General features: G+C 32.5%; 2 protein-coding genes across 3 annotated transcripts in view; one reads left to right on the top strand and one right to left on the bottom strand.

Annotated features, from left to right (window-relative positions):
- Nucleotides 1-1,897: 1,897 nt before the first annotated feature.
- Nucleotides 1,898-6,190, top strand: pmch.L (pro-melanin concentrating hormone L homeolog). Its single transcript, XM_018252323.2, has 3 exons — nt 1,898-2,163; nt 2,368-2,572; nt 5,147-6,190. Exons 1-3 carry the CDS (start codon nt 1,915-1,917, stop codon nt 5,194-5,196), a joined length of 504 nt encoding a protein of 167 aa, XP_018107812.2. The 5' UTR covers nt 1,898-1,914; the 3' UTR covers nt 5,197-6,190.
- Nucleotides 5,314-12,861, bottom strand: part of parpbp.L (PARP1 binding protein L homeolog) — a 27,802-nt gene continuing 20,254 nt past the window's right edge. For both annotated transcript variants that reach the window (XM_018251263.2, NM_001096441.1), the window contains 1 exon segment: nt 5,314-6,159. In XM_018251263.2, the coding sequence (XP_018106752.1) occupies nt 5,867-6,159 (293 nt within the window). In that variant the 3' untranslated portion in view covers nt 5,314-5,866.

The following is a 12,861-nucleotide window of genomic DNA, read 5'->3' as shown; positions in this document are numbered from 1 at the left end:
AGCTCCTAATTACATAAGAGACCAGAACTGTAAGTTATTGTAGAGCACTTGGTGGAATAAAGCACTGCGTATCTTGACAGCGCTATATAAATAAATGATGATGATGATGATGATGAATAAAGAACAGTGCTGGTGGTCCAGCATTGTACCATTGAAAAGCAGCAGTAGAGAATATTTCTAAGGCCTTACTAGGGTGTGTGGTCTACATGGCATAAAACCTGACATTCATTTGTTCTTTTAGGCAGTGAATGTGTCATAATAATGTTTGGCTACTTTTTTATCTTCTGTAAAAATTGAGGAACTCAAATGATTGTTGGACAATAAGTATAGACAAAAGAAAACAATTATAATTGGAATGGAATGATTGCCTGCTTTAGGAAGAATAGATGAACAGTAGCCTGATTAGAGATCATGTCAGTCTCTGTGGTGGTCTGGCTCTCACTGTAATCAGCACTGTATTTAGGTCCAGTGGCACCCTAGCATGGGACCTAACTGCGCCCTGACGTTACATCTGCCTATACTGTATGTATGTGTGTATATATATATATATACCACTAATTCTTAAAAACATTAGGTGGGGGTGCAATGAGGCAGTGATCACAAAATACTTATAGACAAATACAAGAGTCCTCTGCACTCAACCCATTATCAATATATTTTAAGAAAGAGACATTTTGTGCATACTGCTACTAAAAAATGCCTTACCCTTTAAACAAAACAGGGATTGTTTGTCCATATATTGCAATATATTTAAGCTGGCCAACTTCGTCAAAGTCATCCCATATCTGGCCAGTCCTACGCTCAATTTTCATCTGATTCATTAAGAATTCAATTACTTAATTATACGTTTTACAAAGGGATTAAGTTTTACCTGCAACTTACTAGCTGCTTTCAAAGTAAAACTCACAAACTTGGCTGCCCTTTTATTAGACAGCAGTCTAATAAAAATTCAGTTATTTTATTGTTACATCGTATCTATGCCCGACGTTTCGGTCCCTTATGGGACCTTTTTCAAGGAACCGAAACGTCAGGCATAGATACAATGTAATAATAAAATAACTGAATTTTTATAACAGGGAGTGCTGGTCTGAGAATAATTGGTGTATACAAAATTACCGTGCACCCCTCCCTTTGTTGAAGCCATTGGCCTTGGAGTATGGATACTCATTTGGAAGTACATTTTAGAAAGCAACTAAGTTTTACCTGCAACTTACTTGCTGCTTTCAAAGTAAAACTCCCAAACTTGGTTGCCCTTTTATTGGCCACCAGTGGGATCACCTGATTGGAAACGGTGGGAGCTACAACATGGAGCTGGCCACTGCTTTTTAACTTTTTCTCTGTAATAATAAAACAGTAGAGAGAGATACCTCCAAAGAACCTCTTTGTCAAAAGATGGATTTGCGATAATTCATTGGAATGGACTGGGTGGACACAATAGCACTGAAGCAAATACACGCAAGGCTGAGTAGAGTGTTTAGGTACCAGTGCCATTATTGAATAGCGTTCAATCGGCACAACAATTGTGTCGGTTTCATTATACAAAGATTGATAAACAAGAACTATTCAGAACATGCACAGATCACAGCATGTAAGGTTTTAAATCCAAGTGTAGTAAAGCGTAGGCTGTTGAACATTGCTTAATACACATTGACAAAATCCATTCAGTGGGACCTCTCTCTATACATGTGCAAAAACCACTTTTGATGGATTAACAGGAGTATCCTATTTTTTCTTTAGTGTTATTACACATTTTGGCCTCTTGACAATTGAAAGGTTTCCTTCAATGAAAGAAACTGCAGGTCTTCAAATCTTTTGTGTGAGGCTTTTATTCAGTGAACCATATAAAAGAGCTCCAACCTCTCTATGGTATCACTTATAGACAAATCAGATAGTTGGCGAAAGCCTACGTAAGTAATGGTAAGGATGATTCATTTAGGACACCCATTCTTAATAGCACTTTCACTCCTTTCTCAGGGTTTCCTGTTTGCTGTGTCAAAGTCCATCAGGAAAGCAGAGACTGATGATTTACTTCTTGATACCATCACTCTGAGAAAAGCCTTTCGCAATGGAGACACACTAGAGAAGCCATTAGGGGATCCAAACAACCAATATAATACAGATGGAGCCAATATCTTAAATGAAGAGGAAGAGAGGAACATGAAGGTAAGCTGTAACTTTTTTTCATATTCTGCTCATGGCATTTTGCAATTGATGCACTAAAGCTATAATATAGCATTGTGTATCTGCCTATTAGAGATGGGGACATAGCTACAGTATAAAAAAAAAGGTTTTAATTATATTTTATACTTCTAACCATTTTCTTCCATTGCACTGAATATGTTGAAGTTTAAACTACTTGTCTTACAGACCATAGATCCGCAACAAACGTACTTAAGTCCCGATGGACTTCCACTAAACATTGGAATAAAACAGATGCCGTACTTTGCATTTAGAAACTCATTACATCACCCGGAAAGTGAAGATCAGAATTCTGAATCGACACAGGAAAGGAGAGATATTGGAGATGAAGAAAATGCTGCAAAATTTCCAGTAGGAAGGAGAGATTTTGACAGTAAGCATGCATGTGCTATTTAATGTGCCTACTATATCACACATTTCAAATTTGATTAATGCAGCACCTCTTACTAAGTGGAAGGGTTACACAGAATTTAGGATTTGATTAGGGATTTGGAGGAGTTACACACTACCTCTTACTACATGTAGTTTGAGATCCATAAATAAATTGCTTCTTGCAAGATTCAATTTCTGAAACCCTAGTGATCAGCTTAATGGAACCAGAACTCAGGTGAAAATCTTGTAACTAGTAACAGAAGGGGGATGCAACAGAAGATGCAGGTTTGTGTTTTTACACACACACACACAAATTATATGTGTGTGACTAACATAGAAAGCATAATTGCGTTATTTCCAGTTTATCCTATTCATTAGATTATATGATTAACAGGTCAATCTGGTAACATATGTGGCTCACAACTCACTACATGGGTCAGTTGAAAGTGGAAGTGTGTGGCTACTCTATGCCTGGTAGGCCTATGGCTACTTACATGTGCCAGTGTGTCAATAGCCAACCAGCATTAAGGGTGGTGGCAGACAGGGAGATAAGTCGCCCAGTGACAAATCTTTTCTACTTCGGCTGACTAATCTCCTTCCCACGGGCAAGAATACGAATCGCAGGTGGGATGGCATACGAATCACTTCGGATTTCAGAAGTTGCCTCACAAGGAAGTCCGAAGCGATTCATATGATTCATGCTTCGCATTCTTGCCGGAGGGAAGGTATCCGGGGGAAGTTGCCCGAAGTAGAGAAAACTTGTCACTGGGCGACTAATCTCCCCATCTGCCACCACCCTTATCAGTTAAGGCTACAGCTACACAGGGTGGATTTGAGAACTGTGGATAAATGCAGGCTGAGAATCAATTGATCCACTGGCCTATGTTGGATCCTGTGCCTGCACTGGAAGGCACTACTTCAATTTTGGCAAAGAAATGTCATGCTAAAATTCACAGTGAGGGCTCACAAAACTTCCAAAACGACATACACTGAGGACTAATTTCACAGACAGCATTTTCTGCGGATGTATGGATCCTGTTATTCAAAATGCTCAGGACCTGGTGTTTCTGAATAAGGAATCCTTAAGTAATTTGGATCTTCATATCTACTAAAAAAAACATTTTAAGACATTAAATAAACCCAATAGGACTGTTTTGCCTCCAATACAGATAAATTATATCCTAGTTAGGATCAAGTAGAATGTACTGTCTTATTACAGAGAAAAAGGGAATCATATTTAAAATTTTTAATTATTTATTTAAAATGCAGACTGTGAGAGATGGTATTCCTAGCATTTGGAGCTTTCTGGATAATGGGTTTCCCCAATAACTGATCCCAAACATGGGCCAAATCGAAGGGTTCACATACAGGTTCATGAGCATGTCTAATTCAAAATGCCTTTATTTTGACAATTTTCAAAAAATGTAAGATTCTCAAGTAATTGTATTAACCATGCTAAAACAAGCACTCTACTCTATAGGATGTACAAATCTTAATCACTTTTCAGATATTTTGTAGCGTGTAAGAATAGAAAATAAGTGCAAAAAATTATGGCTATAAATAGTATTCCTTATGGGTGTTGCCAAGTGTGGTGGCAGCCCATCAAATCATTTGATACACTCAAAAATAGCAGGTATTAAATCCATTAAAGGGGTAGTTCACCTTTAAATGAACCTTTAGCATATTATGAAATGACTAATTCTATGCAACTTTTCAATTGACCTTCATTTTTTTAATTTTTATAGTTTGAGTCATTTGCCCTTTTCTTCTCTCTCTTTTGATCTATGAAATAGGGGCCACGACTCCATCTGAAAAACAAATGCTCTATAAAGCTACAAATATTGCTGCTTTTAATTACTCATCGTTCTATTCAGGCCCTCTCCTATTTATATTCCTGTCAAATCACAGCCCGGTTGCTAGAGGACCCTATCTGGACCCTAGCAACCAAATTGCTGAAACTGCAAACTGGAGAGCTGCTGAATAAAAAGTGAAATCAATCAAAAACCACAAATAAAAAAGAAAACCATTAGCAAATTATCTCCGAATATATCACACTCTACATCATAGGAACAATCAATTTAAAGATGAACAACCCCTTTAAATATTTAGCTAATGTTGGCACAGAGTTTCCATTTTCTCTGCATCTGGTACAGATGTCCTATTGGTGCTGTGTAAGCACGGTGTTGGAAAAATATTTAATACACTCAACCAAAAGGCCAGTAGCTGTGATAAGTCATTGGGACACCTTATATTGCTTATTGCATACAGCTATAGATTTTCCCCTACATTAGCTATCTAAGATATTTAACACTTATTTTCATATGTGAGCAGTGGCGTAACTCAATGGGCCCCACAACAAATTATACGTCAGGCTCCCAAAATGTCTAGAGGTTGACCAGTTTTACCAATATTAAACTTGTATATGTATTAGTGCCTTGTGGGGCCCCTATACTGCCTAGGCCCCCCTGCAGCCGCAGGGTCAGCTTCCTCTGTAGTTATGCTCTTCTACACGAGTTAATTATATAGGTAAAAGGAAGATGGTCTTCAATCACAAAACGGGGTTTTTGTTTTGCAGTGCTCCGGTGCATGCTTGGAAGAGTGTATCGACCCTGCTGGCAGATATAAATCGGCAAAAGAAATTAAGATGGGAAGACAATATTTTCATGGACTGGATGGACATGACATATTTGCATATTCCAAAGTCTTGGCAACAATTTAGAGGGAGACAAAAGGAAAACCGTATTTGTGGTGTAATTTTATTAAAATAAATAAAAATGTGCAACCATAACTAGTAGTAAAAATATTTACAAATAAAATAAATCAAGGGGCATATCCTGTGCTATAAAAACATATACATTCTATACTATGCCCAACTGCAAACACAGAAGCTATAAAAGCATAACCCCGCCACCAAAATTAACGTACTCAGATTAAGCATTTTGCAATCATTTTGCTCCAGGACACTACAGGGCTGTGTAGGAAAGAATGGTCTTTCATCTGGCAGAGTACATTTTCCCAAGTACCCTTGTCAAGAGTATGAGGCTTGCATCAGATAATCCCCTTCACACTAGACAAAGCAAGGTTTCCTGAAGAACAAATTATAATTCGGTGCAGGAGAGGTAAATTGCTCCTTACTTAAAGGCCCCAGTGTTCAGAGAAATGAAACAGAGAAGCCTCTGCCATAGAAATATTACCTACATATTTCATTGAACCTCAGCAGCCTAGAATACAAAATAACTGCACAACTCACTAAAATTACATAACTTAGTTTGTTGGAGGGGTTACAACCAGAAATTTAGACCCTGAAGAAGCTGGTTAATTTGGCTTGTCCAGTAATTAGTTTGTTCTTTGATGCTTTGTTTCTAGATACACCCTGTTTATTTGCCTTTGAGGATGTTAGCTCAACTACTGCTTTCTTTTGTGGGGGTTCATTCTCCTGTCCATTTGTGGTTTCACTCTGTATGTCCACTTGCTTCCTCTTTGACCTTTTGTTCCCCACATTTTTGCATGGTTTGTTCTTTACTTGCTCAGCAGTTTTGAGGTCAATATTTCCAGAACTCTGTTTAAGTCCTTTTTGCAAGTCATTTTCTGAAATAATAAAGAAGCAAAATAAAATCAATCGTATGTTTCAGATCGTTGTGCATCTTCAGTTGTGCCTGAAAGTTTGTGAACGCATTTATATTTTCAATATTTTTGTATAAACATGCCCTAGATGAGAAATAATTTAAACAAATGATCCAAAGCATTACATTCGATTCATTTGAGGAAAATTATACATTAAATATAATATATAATAATATAATATATATATATATATAAAATATATTAAATATATATATAAATATATATATAATATATATATATATAAATATATATATATATATATATAATATAAATATATATATATAAATATATATATATAAATATATATATATAATATATATATAAAATATATATTAATAAATATATATATATATAAAATATATATAATATATATAAAATATATATATAAAATATATATATAAATATATATATATAAATATATTATATAAAAAATATATAGTATATATAATATATATATATAATATATTATAAATAATATTTAATAAAATATATATATAAATAATATATAATAATATATATATAAAATATATATATATATTATATATAAATATTTATATATTAAATTTAAATATATATTATATTATTATATAAAATATATATATAAAATATAATATATTATATATATATAAATATATATATTTATATATAAAAAAATTATATATATATTATATATAATATATATTTAAATATTATATTATATTATTTATATATATATATATTTATTATATATAATATTATATATATTATATTAATATATATATTATATATATATTATTTTATTATATTTATAAATTTATATAAGTGTCAAGGGGGCCGGCAGACTCGTCTGTAGGGTATACAGTGCCTGGGTGCTGCGCCAAAAATGGTAGAGTATTACAAAAAAGAAGTAAGCACTCACAGGTCTTAAGTTGTTCAAATAGTGAAAATTTATTGAAGAATTTTTTCTGACGTTTTCGGCTAAACCTATAGCCTTTCTCAAAGTAACAAATTGAATCTGACCAAAAATTTAAAACACTCAAATGGCGGGAAAGTGATGTATGAGTCATCACGTGTCAGGGGGGAGTGAATACGTCAATGCAGTGCGTAGAAAACATATAGTGCTATACAAGAATGTGTTTATATACAAGAAATGAGCATAACATCTCTTAGTTACACATAACATCACTCGGCAGGCATTTAGTAACTGTGTAGCAATGAAGCCAAAATCTGATATATCTGTAATGTATTTAAAAAACGATACTAAGTATAAACTTTGTTACAATCCAAGGCCTGTGCCGATTTAAAGATTACAGTCATTTGTGAGGAAAAGCACTAATAGCGCTATCGCCAGGCTCGCAATACTTAGACATTCCACATACCATCTAGTTCAATGTGCACAGTCCTCGTTCAAGGGGTTATCTGTCAGTGTATATATATTGTGTGTATATATAATATTATATATTATATAATTATTTATATATATATATATATTTATATATATATATATATATATATATATAATATATAATATATTTATTATATTATATATATTATATATATAAATCCGTTTGTAGTTGACAGCGGCACACTGGAAGTTTTTAAAAGAATTAATTTATTTATCAAAATATTAAAATTCACATGTATCGACGTTTCGGTCCGGGTCTTGGACCGTTTTCAAGATGTCAAGATGCCATCTTGAAAAACGGTCCAAGACCCGGACCGAAAGTCGATACATGTGAATTTTAATATTTGATAAATAAATTAATTTTTTAAAAACTTCCAGTGTGCGCTGTCAACTACAACCGGATTTCTATACAATGGACATGATAGCAGCACCTGGTTCCTGATAATTTTTTGAAGGTGTGCGAGAGACCTTTTTCGCTTTTTTATATATTATAATATATATATATAAATTTATAATTATATTAATATATATAATATATAAATATATATATAATATTATATAATATATAATAAATAAATTAATATATAAATTATATATAAATATATTATATAAATATATAATATAATAAATAAATATATAAATATATATATAAATAAATATATATAAATATATATATAAAATAAATTATAATATATAAATATAAAATATTATATATAAAATAAATATATAATAATATATAAAATATATATATAAATATATATAAATTATATATAATATATAATATATAAAATATAAAAATATTATAAATAAAATTATTTTATTTTAATATAATAAAATATTTAATATAATATTAAATTATTATTATATAAATATATATATAATATAAATATATATATAAATTAAAATTATATAAAAAATATATAAATTTTAAATTTAAATAAAAAAATATATAAATAAATATAATTAAATATATAATTAATAAATATATAAATAAATATATAAATAATATTAAATATATATATATATTTATATAAATATAATATATAAATATTTATATATATAATTATATATAAAATATATATATTTTAATAAATTATATATAAATTAATATATATATTTATATATAAATAATATATATAAATTTTATATATATAAATATATAATATAAAATATATATAAAAATATTAAATTATATAAATAATAATAATATATATATATATTATATAAATTTTATAAATATTATATATATTAAAATATATATAAAATAATATTATATAATATATAAAATTTTAAAATATTTATATATATATATATATATATATTATATTTAATTTAAATATATAAATATATTAAAATTAAAAATTATATATATATAAAATTAAAATATATATATATATAAAATATATAAATATATAATAAAATATATAATAAATTTATATATATATAAATATATATATTAAATAAATATAAAACAAAGTAATAAATATTTTTTAATATAAAATATATATATAAAATATTATTATAATATATATATATTATTATATTATTATATATATATAAATATAAATTTTATATTTTATTAATATATATAAATATAATATATATATAAATTATATATAATAAAAATATTATATATAAATATTAAAATATATAATAATATATATATATAAATATTATATAAATTTTAAATATATATATAAAAATATATAATTTATTATATATATAATATATAAATATATATAAATCATATATAATATATATATAAATATATATATATATAATATATATATATATATATATAATATATAAATAATAATATATATATAATATATAATATATATTTAAAATAATATATATAATATATAATATATAAATAATATTATATTAATATATATAATATAATTAAATATATAAATAATATTATTAAAAATATATAATTATATATATTATATATAAATATATATATATAAAATATATATATAATATATATATATATAAATTATATATATATATATATAATATATAAATATATATATATATATAAATATAAATATATTATTATAAATATATATATATATATAATAATATAATATATTAATATATATAAATTATATATATATTATAAATATATATATATATAAAATATTATATATATAAATATATAATATATATATTATATTATATAAAATATATTATATATAAATATTATATATATATATATATAATAAATATTATATATATTAATTATATATAAATATATTATATATATATATATATATAAATATATATAATATATATATAATATATATATTATATATATATAAATATATATATATATATAATTATAATATATATTATATAATATAATTAAATAATATTATATATATATTAAAATATATATATATATATTAAAATATTATATATATATATTATATATATAATTATATATATAATATATTATATATATATATATAAATAATATATATATATATATATATATAACAGGATTTTTTTGATACTCACCGTAAATCCTTTTCTCTGTAGTCGATAGGGGGACACAGGGAACAGCTGGGGTTAAGCTCCACCCTCCGGAGGCAGGACACTTGAATAATTGATTAAAGGGGGCGTGACCTAGGGTCTGGCTTAACCGGTGCTACGCCAACTAATCAGTTTGTACCAAAGAGACTGCTAGCATAAGAAAAAACAAAACTGAATGAGCAGAAGGTAACTCAGGGAGTATTCCTTATGGACCAACGTGGTCAACATCTCGCCGGCGGGGCGGGAAGCCTGTGTCCCCCTATCGACTACAGAGAAAAGGATTTAACGGTGAGTATAAAAAATCCTGTTTTCTCTTCGTCTCAGGGGCAAGGGAACAGCTGGGGACTTAACAAAGCAGCCCGGAACAGCAGGGTGGGAGCGGAAGAATCGGTACACATTATTGTACCACAGAATGTAAACCTTACGGCCAACAGGCCTCAGAGGAAGAAAAGGTGTCAAGTCTGTAGAACTTTGTTAATGTGTGCACAGAGGACCAGGTGGCGCTTCTGCCAGATCTGATCCAGGGAAGCCGAGTTGCGCCATGCCAGGAAGCTCCCATAGCTCTGTGGTGATGAGCACGCACTCCTTCGGGAGGAGATCTTCCTTTAGAGACATAAGCTAGATGGATGAGTTCCTTCAGCCAGCGTGCAATGGAAGTCTTAGAGGCTGCCATGCTCTGCGGATCCTTTGGGAATCACAAACAAACGTTGGGAAACGTCGAAAGGTCTTCGATTTCTCTATATACCGCGGAGCGCTCTGACGACATCGGAGACTATGAAGTCGTCTTTTCTTTAGTGTTAGCCGGATCCGGGCAAAGGAAGGTACAAATTTCCTGGTTGATGTGGAACGAAGACACAACCTTGGGTAGGAAGGAAGGAACAGTGCGCAGAACTGCCTTATCCTTGTGGAAAACCAGGTAAGCGGGATCACAGGAGAGAGCCACTGAGTTCGGATACCGGCGTGCCGACGAAATCGCCACCAGGAACACTACCTTCCAGGTAAGCAGCTTGTCAGAGATAGTACCCATGGGTTCGAAGGGAGGATCCAGTAAGGCTGCCAAGGGACAAGGTTGAGATCCCAACCTGGGTCGGAGGGGGAACGGTGTGCCAACATGGGCAACACCTTGCAGGAAGGTATGAACGGTATCTCTCGAGGGCCAGTCGAGAATGGAAGAGGGCTGATAGTGCCGACACTTGTACCTTCAGTGAGCTAAGCTTGAGACCCAGTTGAAAACCTTGTTGCAAAAAGGACAAGATTCTTGGTATGTCGTAATCCAGAAAAGGGAACCCGCTTCTTGGCACCAACTCCAGTAGCTGCCGCCCATACCTATGGTAGGCTTTGGACGAGGTAGGTTTGCGAGATTTCAACATTGTGGTAATGACCTCGTCAGATATGCCTCGTCTCCGCCAAATTGTCCGCTTCAATAGCCCATGCCGTCAAAAGCGAAGAGGCCCGGATTGTGGTGTGCTATGGCCCTGAGAAGGAGATGTCCCTGGCTTGGTAGTCGCACCGGTGGAGACAACCGACATCTCTTGAAGATCGGAGAACCAAGTTCTTCTGGGCCAATATAGGGGCTATGAACAAGACCTTGATGTTCGATGTCGTTATCTTTGAGGACCCTGGGAACATGGGCAGAGGAGGGAAGACGAAAGCTAGGTCGAAGGCCAACTTTGAGTCATGGCATCCACTCCTGCTGCTAACGGATTCCCGGGCACGAGCGAAGAACGATTGTACTTTGCGGTTGTTTTGGAGGCCATCAGGTCTATCTGGGGAAGGCCCCACTGACTGACTAGGAGGGAGAACACCTCTGGGTGAAGCTCCCATTCTCCTGGGTCTAGTTGGTTTCGGCTGAGGAAATCCGCTTTCTTTTGGGTTCACCCCTGGAATGTGGATGGCGACAGCCTTACTGAGTTTAGTTCTGCCAGCTTAGAATCTGTTGGGCTCCGCTAGAGCTGCCTTGCTGCGGGGTTCCTCCTTGTCTGTTTATGTAGGCGACCGTGGTGGAATTGTCGCTCTGAACTCTCACTGATCTTGTCTGCAATTGCTGGCGTCCAGTGCTGGAGAGACAGTCGGACTGCCCGAAGTTCTAGTATATTTATTGGGAGAAGTATTTCGGGAGCGGACCATAGGCCTTGCACGGATAGGTGGTCCCATGTCGCCCCCCCAGAAGACTGGCGTCGGTAGTTATCACTGTCCAATCCGGGATTGCCCAGGATTGGCCCGTTGACAGATTGTCCCGTTGCAGCCACCACAGGAGGGAGTCCCTTGTCGACTGTAGAAGAGGGATCTTCTGAGAGAGTTGACCTCCCTTCCAGCGGGACAGTATGTTGGCTTGGAGAGGTCTCAGATGAATCTGTGCGAAATGGTAACCGCCTCCATGGACGAGACCATCGATCCAATACTTTCATGGCAGATGAACTGTGGGAAACTGGAGAGAAGCTAGATGGCGAATTTGATCTCTCAAACTTTCTCTGTTTGTCCAGTGGAAGAGTAAACCCGCTGGGAAAGGGTGTTGAACTCCAACCCAGAAAATGTCATCTGATAGCTGGGAATGAGATTGGATTTGTCCCAGTTTATGGTCCAGCCGAAGTCTTGCAGTAGTAGGATCGCCCTCTGGAGATCCGATTTGCCTTGTTCCATTGTCCTGGACTTCAAGAGCAGGTCGTCCAGATAGGGGGTCACTGATATCCCTTGAAGGCGCAAAGAGGCTGCAGTCACCGCCATTAATTTGGTGAAGACCCTGG

This window comes from Xenopus laevis, chromosome 3L, assembly GCF_017654675.1.
Source record: "Xenopus laevis strain J_2021 chromosome 3L, Xenopus_laevis_v10.1, whole genome shotgun sequence".
NCBI classification, from domain to species: domain Eukaryota; kingdom Metazoa; phylum Chordata; class Amphibia; order Anura; family Pipidae; genus Xenopus; species Xenopus laevis.
Note: the sequence above shows the minus strand (reverse complement) of the source record. Positions and strands in the feature narration are given on the sequence as shown.

Coding starts and splice junctions, on each gene's coding strand:
- pmch.L (XM_018252323.2), top strand. CDS start 1,915: ATGGTAAGGATGATTCATTTAGGACACCCATTCTTAATAGCACTTTCA. Junction 2,164..2,367: donor AGGAAGAGAGGAACATGAAG/GTAAGCTGTAAC, acceptor CTTGTCTTACAG/ACCATAGATCCGCAACAAAC. Junction 2,573..5,146: donor AGGAAGGAGAGATTTTGACA/GTAAGCATGCAT, acceptor TTTGTTTTGCAG/TGCTCCGGTGCATGCTTGGA.